The 19,860-nt window shown below is 40.0% G+C and overlaps 1 protein-coding gene across 19 annotated transcripts in view; it reads right to left on the reverse strand.

The window, feature by feature from the left end:
• ATF7IP (activating transcription factor 7 interacting protein) overlaps positions 1 to 19,860 on the reverse strand; it is a 112,160-nt gene that overhangs the window by 37,353 nt on the left and 54,947 nt on the right. For all 19 annotated transcript variants that reach the window (XM_074826854.1, XM_074826858.1, XM_074826853.1 and 16 more), the window contains 5 exons: positions 9,771 to 9,860; positions 4,311 to 4,456; positions 3,066 to 3,203; positions 1,149 to 1,214; positions 382 to 455 (listed from right to left, as the gene is read on the reverse strand). In XM_074826854.1, coding sequence (XP_074682955.1) covers positions 382 to 455; positions 1,149 to 1,214; positions 3,066 to 3,203; positions 4,311 to 4,456; positions 9,771 to 9,860 — 514 coding nt within the window. The remainder of the gene's footprint in view (positions 1 to 381; positions 456 to 1,148; positions 1,215 to 3,065; positions 3,204 to 4,310; positions 4,457 to 9,770; positions 9,861 to 19,860) is intronic.

Consider the following 19,860-nt stretch of genomic DNA (forward strand, 5'->3'; position numbering starts at 1 on the left):
CATTTATTTTCTGCCCCTCATGCAAATTAACTTTGGATATTCCCATACTAAAAAAAAGGCATAATTATTTGTAAATTTTCAAGTGCTTCCACCAAGTTTGCCTTTCACCATGAGAATTTTCCCTTCCTTGAAATTAAACTTCCATTTTATCCATTATTTTTTAACTACTGAAACAACACTCATCTCAGTTTACTTAAGAATGCGTTCGATACTGTCCATTTATGACTTCTGTGAATGAAAAATGAAATTTTACAACTGAAGAGCAATGAAAGAAAAGGAAGAGCACTTTAAATAAAAAACACTGGGATTATCCATTACATTAGGTATCTCAAGTGTCCTATTGTAAATTTTAACATTGTCACAGTGATGTGGTTTGCTTACCGATAAGTCACATTGTTTGTGTTTGCAGTGTCACTTGCTGTCTTCGCTGGAGACAGAGGTACATTTGGCGCATTCTAAAAAATACAAAAAAAAAAAGGGAAGAGAAAAGAAATAACAAAACAACCATAAGTCAGCTTGCAAACTTATGCTTTCATTATATTTCATATTCATTCATTTCTTTATGAGATATAAATTTTCTGGAGCCAATGCTGCAAGAGAACTTGACACATTTTACAATGCCTCAAAACGTCCTTGGTCCTACCTGCCTCCCTCTCCTACATCCTCCCTTTTTTTAAGTCTCTTGCTTTCAGGTTTTTGTATCATGAGTATCAATTTTTTCTTGAACGTTAATGGACTTTTAGCTTCCACTTCTTCACAGTAATTATTCCAAAATATTCATTCTAGACAGAGAAATACCATTGTTTGTATTCATTCCTCTCCCTCCTCCACCCCCAAAATCAAGGTACTGGGATTCATTCATTTACTCTGTACTCTTCATACTGAGGTAAATCAGATTTACTTACATACAGTTTGAGGTGCTTTCACACTAATAATGTCTAAAGAACCTTCTGTACAAACCAGAATTATGTAACACGTGTTAAAAGACCATTCTTTCATATTACTGCCTTTAACCAAACAAGACAAACCTACTTTGTGAACACCACTGAATAACCAGGTCACATTTTTAGGCATATAAAATTTCTTTATTTTTAAACACAAGGTTTAGGCTAACTCAGAAAAACGAACATAACAAATCTAGTTCTTACTTCCTGTCTTTTCTTCAGGTCCTCCCTGGCTGCTCCAAACCGCTTTGTCAATCTAGCAATTTTAGCCTGAATGGGAATAAGATGAAAACAAACAAAGACCATAAATATACTTCCCAAGAACCATCAAAGAAATTATACAAACTAGAAGATACATAATGAAGACATCAAGTCAAAGGCTATTTTCGTATCAGGGGAAATTCTTCTTCCTTGAAATACAGTACAACTATATTACTTCCGAGCAGCAGAAAGACACACACGTGTATCACAATCAAGAAATCTGAGAGACAACCTGCATTATTTTCCTTCCTATTCACAATTGCACAAACAGAATCCATCAGAGGCTCACATAATATTCTGCATGAATGAAAGCAACTGAAAGCATTTCACTCTTTCAATGCCTTAGGTACCAACCATACTGAGAAATGCACACCTTTTTGACTTTCATATTATCTACTCTTCCCCCATTTACCCTATTTCTCCCTCGCACTGATACACTACCTATCATACACACCTTACTGTCAGCTTTGTACTACTCTATTCTATGTTCAGGTGTCAGGTTCATTATCTTCTTAAGCACCATCCTTACATCTTGTCTTTTACCTGTGCTTCCCTCAAAATACTATTTGGTGACCATTCCTTCTGTAATTATCTCAGCATTACAGAATCGTAATTTACCCTGTCTAGGCTGCAGTTCTGATGGCTAACTTATCTGGAGGCAGTAGCTGTGCCACTTGTTCTAAGCAGATACTTTCTCTCTTCTTTTTTTTTTTTTGCACAGAAAGAAGAGTTAAATTCTTTTTATGAACTCCTCAAAAACTTAGCACTAGAAGAATGGAAGTTTTCTAAAAATCAGTGAGTTTCATATACTATGATTTCAGAACTTACCTAGAAGGAGCTGGTCCATTTAGAAACCTCACCTCTTTCACATTTTTACAAACCAACTTGACAGGCTACAATTATAGTCTGCCTTTAGTTACGTTTATATTTCAATTTCTGTTACCTTTTACAACATAGAGGTGTTTTGGAGCACCTTGCATAATAAAACCACATAAGCTTAGGTTCTGAGTATATTAACATCAACACATTCACAGCCTTATACAATGTTACTAATTTAACACTGTAGTTGATAGCTAAAGACACCGGTAAGTATGCTGAAAGCATCTTAGCACTTAAAAAGTCACCATAAAATGTCTCGGGCAGCAAGAGGGAAGAGTTATACAGTATGAACTGGTCTGGCAAACTTCATACTTTTTTAATGTTAAAAGTAAAATGGCCTTATTGTTTGAATTTTTTATGACATAAGCTTTTAATTGTCTTGTCCTATCAAAATTCTTTGATTTTTGTGATGCTCCTCAGGTCATTGCTATGTACATAGTTTCCACAGAGAATACAAGAAGGCTTACTGCATTCAACACCAGCTATTCACTTCCTTGATAGAACATAATTATTTAGTTTCTGGGGAAGTAACACAGGTAAGTATTATGTGATGTTGCTTGGTTTGAACATTCTACAACATCCCATGCTACTGTCCTCTCCTTTCTGTGCTCTTCCATTTTAAAGCAAATTTCTGGCTTCATAGAGGCATTAGACATTTTCATACTTAACATTTACTTGAATAATGTCTAAATGGAACAGAAGACTGCAAGAGCAGATTACTAAAAGCTAATGAATCAGTTTGCCAGAAGGAGGATTTGCTTTGGGTTTTTTTGATGATTAACTGATTGCTTTCTTCTTTCTGAGTAGGGCAACAGAATTTTAGAACTCAAAAGCAACATCAGTATTTGCTGCTTCCCCCCCTTCCCTTTGTGAAGTCAAAATGACTTCCCTACTGACAACTACAGGAGACTTACTACTAAATGTTGAGGGCCTTATTTTTAAATTTGACTCTAGTCTATAGTTCAACACAAACTCACTCACCTGTAGTTCAGTAAGCACAGTCTTATGCCTCTTGTTACATTCTACTTTCTCTATTCGTGTTTTCAAGTCCGCCAGAGTCTTGTCAAATACAGCACACTGTAAAGCAGTAAGTTTTTCTTCTAGCAGTCTCTGGATAACCTGCAAAATTATTATTTAAAAAAATGTAACAATGCAATTCCAGAATTTGTGAGACCATCTATAAAATATTCTCAACTTTTAACAAGTATCCTGCTACAAACAGAAAAATAACAGTTGTGCCCTGTCAATCAAATAAATCTGTAGTCACCAATAAACATGTGGTTGCACAGCTAAGAACATCTATTTTGGCAAATACAAATGATCATTCTTTGCCATTAATCCAAGAAATTAATTTCATTGCAGTATGGTAAGTGTATAAAACCTTACTGAATATCAAAAGAACCTTAACAACAGCAGGTATTTTCATAAAGTGCTGTGTTTACATAAATTAATTTTTCCTCTTACTTCTGTGTTCTTGAGAGGGACACTGGCATTCAAAGAACAAAAACTAAAAGACATTCAACAAAACGTTATTTCTGACATGCACCTTTCCCTAGCAAAAATGCCCTGTGTTGCTTTTCTTTCAGAAGCTAAAAATGAAAAAAGAGACTGATTCTGCAAAGTTTACTTGATACAATTATTTAATTTTTTTCTCCCTCCTATACCTATTGCAGGGCATTTTCCTTAGAAAACAAACATAAACAAGCAACAAACACAGTTCAGTTTTCTGCATCCTATTAAAGTTACAACATGCACTAGCTAACTAACTAATGAAAGTAGGGCACAATTTTTTTTTCTTCAACACCATAGGTTTCTTTACATGCTAACGGTGCAATCAGGCTATACAAAAATCTGCAAAATGCTATGCTGATTGCACTCTGGTTTGGAGACAGACTTTCTTTAAAGCTAGGTACATAATAAAGCGCACCACATATAAACATTTACCACACTGAAATACCTCCAATGCTACGATTCTCCACATGAGACTTAAGAGTAATATTTAATACGTTTCAAATATACCTCTTGCAGAATAGTTTTCAAATTATATTTGGTCTATTTTTAGAAAGTAGGGCTATGGACTTTATATGAATTAAGCCACCTTTGTTATTTGAATTGTATCCAATTTTCAAAACAAAACCTGAGAGTTTGGGGGGGCAGGGAGCATGTGGGAAAGGACAGTTAATTCAAAGATGGTAAGACAAGTGACAGGTGTGTATTTGCCATTACCTTTTCTAATTTTTGGTCAACATCCTTTCTGGCTGTAATTTTTACTTGGAGTTCTGCTTCATAATCTTCTCCCATGTACCGACGACGTTTAGAATGAACACTGTCCATGTCCTCAGATTTGGAACGCTTTCTCCTTGACACTTCACCTGGAACAATTAGATACAACTGCTCGTGAGGCATCTTTGAAAAAACAGGTATCTGCAGAATGCTGCAATTATTATGAAGTTTCATTTGTCCCCAGTTTAAGCTTTCTCATCCTAAATCAGTAAGAAGTCTTTTCAAAATATGTTTGATGGCATCAAAGCAGAACAACAGCCCCTTTGGTGTCTGTACATTGCTGCCCTGTTAAGGATTCTGCTTTGTGATTCACCAAACCACTGCTCCAAATGCAAAATGGCTACAGTATCACCATTCCCTTCTCCAGAGCTTGCCTCCAGTTCTTCCAGCTCCTATCAGCATCATCCTAGAATGAAACATGGCTTCTGAGAAGCAAAACAAAACCCTCTTCTGAAAAAGGAATCCTCTTCTCAAGAGTCCATCCAAGTAAGACTACATCTCATTCTCGCTGTGTCATCAAGGACCTTTTTTTCTACCTACCATGACGTTTTAACCTGTACCTCTAACCCCTGACTGAAATAAACATTCAAACCTTTTTCTTACTTCTTAGATAAGAACAACAGTAAAAATCTAACAAAAACCAGGCTCAAATCAGAACTTTATTATAAAAGTCATTTTCATCACAGCAATGAAGCACAAAAGAACCAGAAATCTCGCTCAGAATGCTAAATATTTGCAAGCAATATAAATGTCTATTGTACAAGTTTTTCATATTTTACATAACAACAGTAAATAGTGGAAAATTAAGAGGGGAAAGCTACAACTCCAGCCTTCTTCCACCCATCAGAAAAACTTGTAGACATAAAAAAGAAATCTGGCTAGAACACTATTCTCAGACTAGTGAAGACAAGTTTATTAGGAACTTCCATACAACTGTTTTCTAGTCCCTCTTTAGAAAAAGCCTAACCACTGAATAGTACAAGTAGTGTGTAACATGCAAGAGCTACCTACATATTTAACAGAACATGTTTAATGTTCAGGTTATTTCTTCTGAGGCAGATGCTACACACCATTTTATTGCAGTTTGATTCTCTCTGAAGAGCTTCAGGGTGCTTGCTACTAGTGGAAAGGCTATCGCTGTGACTTCTAGGAACTCTAGCAGCTTCTAATGAGCTGCGTCAGCTGTTCTTTACCAAAGGGTGCTTTGTGCTGATGTTCTAGCTGATTTCTTGGGGAAGCTCAAACACCCTTGCAGCAGGTACTTGGGAGAGGCCTTTACTATTGCTGGGCCTAGAGTACAGCTTGCAGAGGAGCTTACAGAGGACTTCCCACAACGGGATGCACAGATGGGGGATGGTCCCTGCACTCAGTAGCGGTGGTGATGTGCCACATGGTGTGGTCTGCAGCAGCCACCAGAACAACTCTTGGGTAATGTCAAAGCCTCTGCCCAGACCGAGTTATTTTGGGGAAGATAAGGCTTCAGTTGCAGGGATTCTCTAGGACCTCCCATTCTGGCTGAGGCTATGGCAGAGGGAGATGAGCTTCTTGGCTACAGAAGGTGCAAACCAGCAGGAGAGCTGTGTTGCCAAGTGTCATGGTTTGAGCCCAGAGGGCAAAGGAGCACCACCCAGCCGTTCACTCATCTCTTCATCCCCAGCGCTGGGAAGGAGAAAATGAAGGCTCAGAAATCGAGATAAGGACAGGGAGAGGTGGCTCACCCAATTACAGTCACTCGGCAAAAGAAGAAAAGAGGACATCACTCTAATTCAAAACACTAAGGACAACAACACTTAACAGACAGAACTGGGCAGTGAGAAGCATTACCACAACTTAAAAACACCTCCCCCCACCCCTCCCTTCTTCTCCGGCTCAGTTTTGTTCCCAGTATCTCTACCTCTTCCCCAGCAACACAGGGGCAGGCGATGGGCAGTGCAGTTGTTACTGTAAAAGCTGGTATAGGAACTCTTTTACGACTTGCTTTGGAGTTTCAGAAAGCAGGCGTTCTTTATTGCAGCCCTGGGTGCACACACAAATAGCTTCGCAAAAAGTGAGCATGCCCAAGATCTATAAGCAGCAGCTAATATACAGTGTGATCATATATATTAATAGTTTTTCTGAGAAGTGAGTTACATATACATTAGATTTCCTGGAACTAATCATAGTATTTGCATCCTAATTACACATGTGCTTTTTTGCTGGGTGGTGGTCTCAAAGGGTTTCTGGTGGTTGTCAGTAGTCTTCCTCACCATGTCTGCTGGTTGACCTCAGTGCTCACACATGCTCACAAAGGTCTGTTAGGAGGTGGTGTGTCTTGAGTTCATTTGTTTTAGTTTGTCCTGTCCTTGTTCCTGTTATCTTTAAGAATAGGCCCGACTGTCTTAGAAAACCCCTTTCTTCTTTATGAAAGCACCAAAATTCAGCTGTGTCTGCACATTCCAAAAGTTACACTGACCTACTCTATTCTCAGTAAAAAAAAAAAAAAAGTTAGCAAGACATTTTGGCTTACACAGTCAGGCTGCTGCTTCTTCCTGCAAGGAGGGGAAGAAGCACTCTTCTGCATTCTTCCCCCTGCTCCATGTGGCATCTCTCTCACGGGAGACAGTCCTCCACAAACCTTCTCTGTCGTGAGTCCTCCCCACAGGATGCATTCTTCTCAAGATGCTCTGGCGGGGTTCACCTCCCCATGCTGCAGTCCTCCCAGTGCCAAACTACAACAGCGGGGGCTGCTTCTTCGCACAGAGTCCTGGGGGTCCTCCACAGACCACAGGCAAATCTCTGCTCCCCCAGTGACCTCCATGGGTGGCAGGAGGGAGCAGCCATGCCCTATCACCATGGGATATAGGGGGGCTCTCTGCTCTGGCACACCTCCTCCCACATCCTTCCACTGACCTCGGTGTTCACAAAGGTGTCCTTCTCTGTAATGCCTCCTCACAAGCCTCCAATCCCCTCTCAATTTCCCTTCTTAAATACGTTATCACAAAGGCATGGCCACCACTGCTAATTGGCTCGGCTTTGGCCAGGTGCGGGTCCAACTTGGAGTTTTCAAGAAAGTTCTCACAGGAGGCCACCCCTGTAGCCCCCTCCCCTGCTACCAAAAACCCTGCCACACAAACCCAGCACACCACGTTAAAGGAGCTATGGGAGGAGGTCAGTGGATGGCACAGCATGAGAAATAACTGAGAAACAGATTGGATATACTCCAAGACACTGCAGCCTCTCCAAGAACTGCAACCCCCACTGTACCAAAGGAGGTACAGCCAGAGCCTGAGCTTATCCAGATGGGAAATAGACACTCCTATGATGACAAAGGCTGGAAGCACCAGGACAGCAGCTCCCACTCTACCTGCAGGTGTACAGGACAATGACAAATTTCGTTCAGTGCCCTCATAGCAGATATGGGGCTGGGAGATGCGCCCAGTGAAACATCTGAGCTGGTGAAGCCTGAGCCATGCAGTAGCACCGCATATGAGTAGCAAGTGACTCCCTGCCTGCAGGGGATGAAGGCCCCCCATCTGCTAGTGACAGATGACCCATGAGAAAGATAAAGGCACTATCTGGGTGGGAATTAGCTTAGGAAAGCCAAAATTCACCTTGAGCTGAATCTGGTGAGGGACATGAAGGGCAACAAGAAGGGCTTCTACCAGTATACCACCAGCAAAAGCAAAACAAGGAAAAATACGTCCCCCCTGCTCAATGAGGCAAGGGAGCATGTGACACAGAAAAAGGACATTAAAAAAGCCCAGGCACTCAATGCCTTCTTTGCTTCAGACTTTAATGAGAAGAGTTGCCTTCAGCAATGCCAGCTCCCTGAGACCAGTGGGACAGTCTGGAGCAAAGGTAGACTCGCTCTCAGTGGAGAAGCATTGAGTTAACATTTAAACAAACTGGACATACACAAGTTCATCCAAGACAGAGGAGTGCACTCACAAGTGCCGAGGGAGCTGGCTGAGGTGACTGCAAGGCCACTCTCAACCTCTAAAAGGTTGTGGCAACACCAGAACGTTCCTGAGGATAGGAGGGAGATTTGCTTTCTTCTAATATTCAAGAAGGGCAAGAAGGACCCAGTGAATTACAGGATGGTCAGCCTCACCTCAGTCCCTGAGAACGTGATAGTACAAGTAATTCTAGAAATCATTTTTAAACCTATTAAAGAAGGTGACGGTGAACAGTCAGAATGGATTATCAAGGGGAAATCATGCTTCATGAGCCTGACAGCCTTCTATGATGACATGACTGGCTTGGTGTGCAAGGGGAGAGCAGTGGATGCTGTTTTTCTTGTCTTTAGTAATGCTTTTGACACCCAAAACATCCTCAGAGACCATCTCATGATGTATGGCCTAGATAAATGGACTGGCTCAACTGTTGGGCTCCAAGAGCTGTGATTAGTGGTACAAAGTCCAGCTGGAGCTTGTCACTATAATGTACACCAGTGGATGATACTGGTACCAACACTAACATCTTCATTAATGACCAAGACAGTGGCATGGAGGGCATCCTCGGGAACTTGCAGATGATACAAAACTGAAAGGAGTGGTTGCTACACTAGATGGTTATGCTGCCAGAGTCACCTTCACAAGCTGGAGAAATAGGCAAACAAGAACCTCATAAAGTTCAACAAAATGCAAAGTCCTACAGTTGGGTTGGATTAAACCCATGTACTAGTACAGGCTGGGAACTGACCAGCTGGAAAACAGCTTTGCAGAAAAGGCCCTGGCGATCTTCATGCACGTTGAGTTGAACATGAGCCAGCAATGTGCCCTGTTGGCAAAGAAGGCCAACAACATCAGTCAAGCCTGAGGAAGAGTATCACCAGCAGGTTGAGGGAGGTAATTATTACCCTATAATCAGCACTGTGAGACTGAACCTTGAGTCTTGTGTCTAGTTTGGGGCTTCTAAATACAAGAAAAACATGTGCATACTAGATAGAGTTCAGTTAGGGGCACCAACACGTTTTACAGACTAGCGCATCCATCATACGAGGAAATAACAGCTGGCATTGCTCAACTGGAGAAGACAGTCAGGGGAGATTTTATAATGTGCATAAATTACCTGATGGGTGGAGAGTGAAAAAAGACAGACCAGGTCTCTTTGTGAATACCAGTAAAAGGATAAGAAAAACGGACGCAAATTGAAATACAGGAAATTCCATTCAAACGTATCAAAACTTTTTTACTTTGAGGGTAGTCAAACAGTAAAAGTGGAACACTGGAAGGTTGTGGAGTCTCCACCTGTGGAGATACTCAAAACTTGTCTGGACATGGTTCTGAGCTAACTGCTCTAGTTGACCTGGTTTTGAGCAGGGGGTTTGGACTAGATAATCTCCAAAGATCCCTTCCAACGTCAATGATTCTGTGTTTCTAGTATGTACCACCAGTGAAGCATAATAATTTTAACATTACGTACTTTTCTCTGTGTGTTTCTCTTCTTCTTTGTGGGTCTCTTCTCCTCCTTTATCCTCCTCACGTTCCTTTCTTCTCTCCTCCTCCACCTCTTCTATAAACAGAAGAAAAAACCCCATGTGTTACTTATGCTGACCTACAAAAGTCTCTTAAGAGTCCCACTTTGAATAGCAAACTCAGAATACTTCTGAAAAACCATGTTGGGGAAGGCAAGAGAAATAAGTATGACAGAGGGAATGCAGAGATTAAAAAAAAAATCAGAGGATACCTTCAGAGCAAAAATCTGAACTACCATATAACACAGTAAGATTCACTTCTGGATTTGCTTAGCTTTAAATATCAACAGAATGCCTCAAAGTTACCTATGAAATTAAACAATGTATTTTTAATGTAGTTAAAAGTTCCCAATAAGTTATTTTAGTTTATTTTTCACCTAGGAAAAAAGTATAAAAATTTCAGTAACAAAATGCTAATATGCTTCTCTATTTACAATTGGCAAATTCACCCATAATCTTTATGGTAGAAACAGCCTAGATTCTTCTTTTCTTAACAAATACGAATTTTCATTTCAAGTTTCTTCCTAATACAAAGTATCACAATTTAAGACTAATCATTTAAAAACATACACTTTAGGAAATTCTTAAATAAAGAAAAATCTGAAATAACACGCCAGAATACACACAGGTTAAAATGAAAACTGCTAACACTTCCTGAAAGCTTTTATTATATGTTCCATGAACTTCCATCATGTGTTTCATGCAGGCTGTATTTGCCACCTCCTATGCCTGCTAGATACAATGTAAAACTATTACTTTTAAGATTACATTAAATCTATCTAGAATATAACAGGTCAGCACTGCCATGGTACATCTTGATCTGTACACTTCTCCGATTTCCTATTTTCATTTTGCTATTACAGCAGTTTACTAGCTTTTTTAGAAGAAGTTCTGGCTGCAAAGATATGCTTGTTGCTCTCTTAACACTAAATTTAACTTCTACTATGAAGAACATTTGAATAATTTGAAATAAGTCACCTAATAAATCAGAAAAAGCAAGGTGTCAGAAAACCAAAAACTGAAATGATGAGGTTTTTCATTTTGTTAATTTATGCAAGGAATAATATCCATACCACATAAATTCTTCAAAACCAATCTGATTTATTTTTAAGGTGATAAAATAGCATAGTGCCTATGCCATGTGCTTTTTAAGACTTATAGATAAGCATCATGTAATTGTTATCAATAAAATAGGACTCATTTACCTAAAAATGTAAAGGAGTAGTTTATTAAGTTCAAGAGTAATTTTTCCACAATTTACAGATTTTAATATTCAGCTGAAAGATGCTGAATTTTCTGAGTTCTATGTAGAGAAAAAAGTAATTTCAGGGATGAGGAAGTCCCTTCCTTACAAACTTCCATCACTCTGTGAACAAATTTAGCTCATTTAACTAAAAGTGGTTTAAGCCTCTTTAGTTAGGAAGGCTCAAACCATAATATGGAGATAATTTTACAGTTAGCTATCAGCTTATTTTTCACTAAGACGCAATCTTGTTATCGTGATGCTAGACAGGCAGAAGCAACAAATGCAATCCTTTAAAAAAATGGTAATTTGATGATATCATTATCACTGTATTTATCACACAGTTACCTTAAGTCACACTAGTTGCCATGGATCTGAACACAAAGGTGTTTATCTTTTTTTTTTTTTATTAGGTGTTTACCTATCACTAAACAGTTGAAAATACCTTTTAATAATTTCTACATCTGCAAGCACATACATCTGCTTAGGGACTGACTAGATGCGTATTTGGATGTCAGTTCTGCCAAAATATACATGTAAGTGCAAATTAAAGAGAGTAATCCTAAAAGCATTTGAACAGTACTTCCAAGTTACTCTGGACTGCACAGTCATACTCTCACTATTCCACAATCCTGTAACTGCAACATTCTCTTTACAGATTGGCTAGAACTGATGTGCACAGACAGCTATCACAAGAAAGCAGAAATGCATAGCCTTTCGAAGTAGCAAATCCTTGATCAAACTCTACCCAAAAGTTATTATAAAACAGAAATACAGATTCTTCCTGTGAAACATGACAGGATTTGACTATTTTTGTTTAGGAAGAAATCACAGATTCATGTATTTTCAAAGGAATCATCACGACCTAGACAAGCTGGAGAAATAGCATGACAAATGCTTTGTGAAATTCAACAAGGACAAATACAGAAGTTCTGCACCTGGGAAGGGAGAGCCCTTGCAATGACACATGGCTGGGGAGCAGCTCTGCTTGAAGGACTTGCATAGACAGCAAGCAAAGCACAAGCCAACAGCATGTCCTGGCAGTAAAGGAGGTCCACAGCATCCTGAGCTACATTCACAGGAACAGAGCCAGTATAGCATAGGAAGTGATTATTGCCCTTGGCACTTGTTATGCCATGTCTTGGTGAGGAGCAAGAGACTGCTAAGAGGCTGGGAAACACAACCTCTAAGAGAAGCTGAGGGAGCTGGGCTTATTCAGCATGGAGAAGACAAATCTTAATGGAGATTTAAAAACAGCTTTTCAATACCTGTAAGGTGGCTTTTGAGAAGATGGATCCAGACTCATTGTAACAGGTGCACAGCAAAGGATAAGAGACAACACATGTGAGCAGAAACAAGAGATTCCAACTGATGGAATGAAAAACATTTCCAGCATGAAGAGAATCACTGGAACAGGCTGCCCAGAGAGGTTGTCCAGTCTTCATCTGTGGAAGTTTTCAAGACCTAACTGGATAAAGTTCTGAGCTACCTTGTCTAATCTCACAGCTGACCCTACTTTGAGCAGGAGACTGGACTAGAGACCTTCAGGTCCCTCCCAACCTGTACTCTATTATTGGTCACAAGTCCTCCTGCCTATCATAAAATAAAAAATTAAAAAAAAAATTATAAAGTGATTCAAACACAAGGCACAATAGTCTCTTCTTTAGTTATTTATTACCACATTTTTAGTGGGAAAAAAGCCATAAAGGACTTCAAGATTACAACCAATGAATCCAACATCCATTAAACGGTCCTCCAAAGTCTGTCGGACAGAAGTGTGCCCAATTTCTTGTTGGAAAAATCCAGTGGATCAAAAATGCAGTGGTTGTGTCTCTGTCTGCTGCAATAAAGAAATCTCTTTCCACCATATATTCAGCTGCCGTTTACAGATATTGTAGACCTCTTTAATCTTCCATTGGATGAACAAAATTTATGCTCTTTTAAGCTTTCTAGTATAAAGTTTGTTTCTGAAATGCTGAAATATTTTTTTGCAGCAACTCTCTGAAAGCCTTCCATTATCCCTTTTTGAAGTAAAAACCAGAAATAGAAAATTATTGCAGAAAAGTGGTTTCATCTGTGACATTTAAGTGAAACTTATTTTCCTGTTTGTGAATTCAGTAATTTTGACAGCCAGTTCTATCACAACACAGGAACAAAAGTTCATGTTTAGTTGTTTATCTGCCATTCATATGCTCTGAAGTTCTCTTCAAACACTACCTTCTAGAAGACAAGCTACATTCTTTTAAATGTTAACTGCACTTTATTCTTAAAAGGTTGTACTTGAGTGTGCTGCTTGGCTTCAGACTCCCTTAACAAAGATTAGTAACAAGTAAACTCTCTTTCAAACTATCCCTGGAGGGCATGAAATGCCGTTGTTGCTGTAAAGAAGCCTAGAATCAAGGTGTCTAGAAGGCACCCAAAGTGCTAGCAATTCTGAGAGAAAGACTTCAGATTTGCTTTGGTAGACATACTCGCCTGGTCAAACTTGAGAGTGTACAAATCAGGTATGAGAAAGAACACAGCAACAGCTGCACTACGCAAAACCAACTGTTCACCTAATCCAGGATCCTATGTCCAACACTTTCACATCAACAGTAGATGAGCAAATAGAGCATATGAGGAAAGAACATAGTTACACAGTCCCAGAAAACTTTCTCAGCTTTCTGAAAAATTGCTGGTGGAAGACCTCCAGAGCCTTAGGGTTTCTGTGCTTGATTGCCCTCAAAAAAAATTCCTCTTCCACAGAAGAAGAATGTAGGTAAACTTTTAGCAGTCACAGTGTTGCTAGCAAGGAGCTCCATAGGTTCTCCACAGGGAGAACCACCTCTTCCTTACATGCCTTGATCCTGTCTCTCATATTTTTCCTTTCCTCCATTTGATACATGAGGTTCTTGTAGAGGAAAAGATAGCAAATATCCATTCTTCACACCACTTACCATTTACAGATCTTTGTCACATTTCTCCTACATCTCTTTTTCAGGCTGAAAGATCCTACTCTAAAATACAGTCCATCCTTGCCTAGAAGTTCTCTCTCTGATCCGAGTCAGAAAGTGAAGAAGCTGTAGGAGGAGATGAGCTGACTGTACAGAATGGACAAAGAGGGGATAAACTATGACCCTGCACAGACAAAAACCCAAGCCCACAGTGCAAGGAAATAGGGACAGCTAGAGGCTGTATTCAAAATAGTAACAAAAGGAGATTTTTAAAATGGAGTAGGTAAGAAGCCTATGACTTCCAGCAACAGAATGAAGACTCCCTCTCTACCTGCAAATCTGCAGTTACTGAACAGATACAGCACTGATGGAACACATTAAGAGGAAAATCTTCTGTTAATGGAAGCATCAAAGCCACCTGCATCCAGAACCAATTCCCTGCATAAAGGAGAGACTAGGGACTCCTTCCCACACAGGAGGTACCCACCTAGCCTGAGGCCTCAAGACATTAGCTGCTTGCTGAGGGCCTGGATCCCCAATGTTGCAAAGAGGCTACCAAAGCTCATCTGGTCCTCAACCTATTACCTCTTGCTTTTTACCCACATGGGCACCAACAACCCTACCAGAATCAATTCTAAGCATACCAAGAGCAACAATGGATCTCTACAGAAAAGGGCGAGGGGCACAAAGGCCCAAGGTGGCATTATCACCAATCCTCACAATGAACTAGGACAAAAAAAAAAGGTCTAGTAAAAGTGCATGCATCCAGAAGATCAACACCTCACTGAATGACAGGTGTTGCAGGCAAGGTTCTTACACCTTTCACTGTGGTAATCTCTGATTATCAAGAATTACTGAGCAGGGGCTGAATCCATCTGACAAATTTGAACAATTGTTCTGCAAGCAGGCTTGATAACCTACTGAGGAAGAGCTGAAACTAGGCATGGTAAGGAATGGTTGTCGTAAGGTGAAGCTGAGGTATGGGAGGCAGTGAGGAAACATCTGGGGAACAGCATGACAGGGAAGGTGCTTGCTTGTCCTTCGTGAAAGCATCATGACTCAGGGTTCATCATCTCAAGTACCTGTAAACAAATGCAGCACAAGAAACAAGAGGAGCTACTAGTCCCTACACAACTGAAAAATTATTATTTCATTTGGATTACAGAGACTTAGTGGGATAAGTTAAACGACTACAGCGTTGCAACAGCCTCTTCAGGAAAGACAGGCTGGAAAGGGTGAGGAGTGGTTGTGCTTTATGCAGAGCAGTGCCCAGAGCTTAGCCACGGGACAGGTGATGAGCCCGTTGAGTGCTTGTGGGCAAAGACAAGGCAACAAAGCAACGGGCAATATTGTGCAAGGCTCTCACTACAGACTACTTGATCAAGGAGAGAAAGTCAATAGAGCCATCTCACACAATTGCAGGCCTTAGGACTGACTCCTGGATGTACCTTAACTGGAAGGGCTGTATGATTTGGCACAACACAGGTGGTTTCTGGAGTGTGCTGGAGACAATTTCTTGACACAAACGATTGATGAGTCAATTAGGAGAGTTGCTCTGTTTGGTTTGTTATTCACAAACAAGGAAGAATAGGTCTGGCACATGAAGGTCAAGAATAGGTTCACCTGCAGCAACCTGCAGGCTGTGGAATTAAAAATCCTGCAAGAAGTCACCAGAACAAGTATCATTACAATCCTTGCACTCCAGACAGCGTATTTCACCTTATTCAGGACCTACTTGGTAGTATCCCAAAGGGAGCTACCCTGGAAAGCAAAAGGATGCAGGAGAGTTGGTTGTTCTTCAAGGACAGCTTCCTCAAAGCATGAGAACAGTTCATTTCAATGTGCAGAAGAACACAGAGCCAGCATGGAAGAAAGCTGGTATGGGTGAACAGGGACCTCCTGACAGAGGTCTAGTGTAAAAAAGAATTACACAGAAGGAGGAAGCAAGAGGAATACTTTGTCCAGTGGTGCAGGAATGGAATAAGAAAAGCCAAAGCCCAACTGGAATTGAAGCCAGGGAGGCATGTAAAGGACAAGAAGGGCTTCTACAACTACAATGGCAGCAAAAGGCTAAGGAAAATTGTGGAGTCACTACTCACTGGGCCAGACAACCTAATGGCTGTGTACGTGGAAAATGCTGAGGTACTTAACTTTTCTGTCTCCATTTTTCACTGGCAAGTTTCCCTCCTAGGTTCCTGAGAGCAGAGGGAGAGACCCTGGCAGAGTCTGCATAATTGAAGTGCTATCCCACAGTCAAGAAGATAGAGCTAGGGCACACTTAATCCAGGTGGATAGAGAAGTCCACAGGAACAGATGAGATGTACCCAAGAGTGCTGAGGAAGGTAGGCCGGTGGCATTGTGAGGCCCCTCTCTACCATCTTCATGGCAACTAAGTGAAGCTCCTGATGACTGGGAAAAGGGAAATGTCACAGTCATCTTCAAGACAGTCAAGGAGGATGATTAATGGAAACTACAGGCTGGTTGGCCTCACCTGACATCTTAGGGAGTTATCAAAAAATATTCTTCATAGCAAGCCATTGCCAGGTTCACAAAGAAAAGAAAGGTGATGGGGAGTAGTCAGCTTGGATTTAGTAAGGGCCAATCGTGCCTGACAGACCTGTTAGCTTTTTATGATGGGCTTGAAGAATTGATATCAGTGGTTAATATAGTCCAGCCGGTGGCTTAGCACTAGAGGCAGTCTTCGGGGATCCATACTGGGCTGATGCAGTTTATTGTATTTACTAATGAACTGGACCTGTGGGCAGGAGATCACACCTGGCAAGTTTGCAGATACAAACTGGGAGGAATGGCAAATATTCTACAGAGCACAGCTGCTATTCAGAGGCACACTGGCAGGCTGGGAAAAATGGGACAACACAAAGTGCAGCAAGTGCAAATGCGAAGTCCTGCATCTGGGATAGAATAATCCTATGCATTAAGACAGGCTGGGGGTTGACTGGCTAGAACAGAACTTTGTAGAACAGGGTCCTGATTCCTGGTGGAAAACAATTTGAACATTAGTCAGCAGTGCGAAGTAAGTCCAACAGCATTTCAGGCTGTATTAACAAGAAATATGTCCAGCAGGATAAGGGAAGTGATTCTTCTCTGTTCAGCACTTGAGAAACCCCCATCTGCAGCACTATGTCCAGTTTTTTGATACCCAGTACTAGAAAGGCACTGACAAAATCACAGCAAGTCCAGTGGAGGGTCACCAGAAAGATCAAGGGGATGAAGTACGTGCTATATCAGCAGATGACAGAACTGGATTTGCTCAGCCTTAACAAGTGAAGACTAACTGGAGATTGTATCACCGACTTTCACTACATAATGGGATGGCAAAGACAAGATGAAGCCACTAGTCTTTAAAATGCACAGCAACAGGAGAAGCAGCAACGGACACAAGTTGGAACACAGCTGATTCCAATTTAGCAGAAAGTTTTTCACTGTTGAAGTTGGCTAAATATTAGGCTACCCAAGAAGAAGTTGTGGTATATCCATCCTTGGAAATGTATAAAAGTAAACTGCCAAGGTCCCCGAGCCATCTGATATAATTGGACCTGCATTACGTAGGAGGTTGGAATAAAACCCATCAAATTACTTTGCAATTTCATCATCTTTCCTGTTGCTCTTTCATGTACTCTTTCCAGTTTTGTGAAATCTTCTTTGATATGGGGAGGGGAAACAGAATTATACAAAACATTTAAGAGCTTGGTGTCCCATAGTGAAGTTTTCCTCAATTTCTTAATTTATTCCTAGCATTCTTTATTTGCTTTCTTCAACTGTTACTGTATCAATGTTTTCACAAAATTACCTACTATAATCCTGGAAAAATCGTTCTGGAGTGATGAGTCAGTTCTATTTTTCTATCAAGTTATGAACATTTTCATACTCATCTGAACCACTCTGTAGTTAAGCACAGTGAGTTTCACCTGCTATTTTTATACCCCAGTCATTCAGCACTTTAAGATTCTTCTACAGCTCTTCACAGTATCATCAGCAAACCATCACCTCACTAGTCACCCTTCATTTTAGGTACATTATTAATTCTGTTGCACAGCACAGTCTCTGGAACAGATCATCGTAGATAAACTTTCCATTCTTCAAATTATTATTTCCTCCATAAGGACTTTCCATCTTATCTGAAGACAGTTCAGTTTCCAAAAGTTCTTGGTAAGAAATTATTTGTGTTTGGATATCCAAAAGAATTCAAACACATCAATCAGGTCTTCCTTGTCACATGCTTGTTTATCTACCCAAAGAGCTCGAAGGTTTTCTAATGTATGATCTTCCATTACAAAAATCTTAAGTGCCAACACAGCTATTATATTTACAAATTCTACTTGAGAAAAAGATTCTATTAATCTGCCCATCTTCTAAGTAGCATTATTTACATTGTTGTTTAGCCATGCTAGGTTTTGTCTGAGCTTTTTGAAAACTGTACTTTTTAACTGAGCAGTTTGTACCTGTGCCTCCAATATACCATCTTCAAATCATCTCCATACCATCTCCACAGATTTAATTCTCAGACTCTTTCCAAAAGTTAACCTCTATCTTCTAAAGACAACTCTACCTGTTTTCTCATACAATTGTTTCCTGTTCCTGCAACCTCTCTGCTATTATCTTTGTTATTGAAAGACTGATCCTGGTGAAAGGACTGCAAAATTTTGTGTATTAATATCATGCTAAATTTAGTACAAAATTGGTCCCCAAGAGATCGGCTTGAAATATTTCACAGAGAATGTACTATTCAGAAAAATTCCCTTCTCTGCAACTTGATGGGCAAGCTTTATGAAGCTTAGAGCACAGAAATTAACAGGTGACTGCTGGTCAAGGACAGAACGTACTTCACAGTGGCCAGAGTTCAAGAACAGTCCCAGTTACAGTCATGCAACTGTAAAAGTCATAAACTGTTATAGCCAATAAATAAAACAACTACTCAAGAGAATTTGTCCCGTCACCAAAACTGAAAATTTGAAAAAAATATTGCTGGATACAATAATTTTAGACTTCTGCAAACTGTAGTCCAGTATTTAATATTCACTTCTGTCTTTCTGCTCCAGAGCAAAAACTCATCTGTGACCACAGTGTGTTTTCTCCTTTGCTAAGATGAGAAAACCAACCCTGCTATGCTGATTTCATTCATCTTCAATGAAAGAACCCTTAAACTGTGGTAAGAACAAGGATGAGCAATTTGTGATGCACGTTTTATAAATTTTGACACAAGTACACACGATGTTCTTTCTCCCTGCCACCCCCCACCTCCAAATAGTTTCTGGATGACTAATTGCACAACAGTGGTATCACTTTTGCAATGTCAGCAACACCTAACACTTAGATTCTTAGAAGAAACTATGGAACCTGCCTTTTCTCTGTTTAACTGGCACAAATTTAAAGGTAAATACCAGAAAAGGAGGAAGAGTCTGAAACATGGCTAAAGAGATGTATTCTTAGCTCCCTTTCTCTAGCTGTTTAGAGACAGAATGCCACCACACATTAGTGAAAGACAGAGTTTCATCATTAGTGAAACAAGAATTGAGAAACTATGGTTACTAACTTTGCAGAGACTGAAAGACACCTGAATCTTGTTTAATCTATGGGATTCCTACCCAGTCAAGCATGTTTAAACACATTTGTGTTAGCATGGTCATAATTTCGTAAAAAGCTATACAATGGGGAAAAAAATAAAAGAAAAAAAGAAACTATGATAATTTGAAGCAGCTTAATTACAGATAAAAGAGCAGTGTCAGTTTATCTGTAAATTATTCATCTATTTTCAGAAGTGCAAAGGTGCAATGAGTGCCCTATGTGAAAAAAATAAATATGCTTTTAAAACTGACAATAATACATAAGACATCCATTCAG

The sequence above is a fragment of the Strix aluco genome, chromosome 5 (genome assembly GCF_031877795.1).
Source record: "Strix aluco isolate bStrAlu1 chromosome 5, bStrAlu1.hap1, whole genome shotgun sequence".
NCBI lineage: Eukaryota > Metazoa > Chordata > Aves > Strigiformes > Strigidae > Strix > Strix aluco.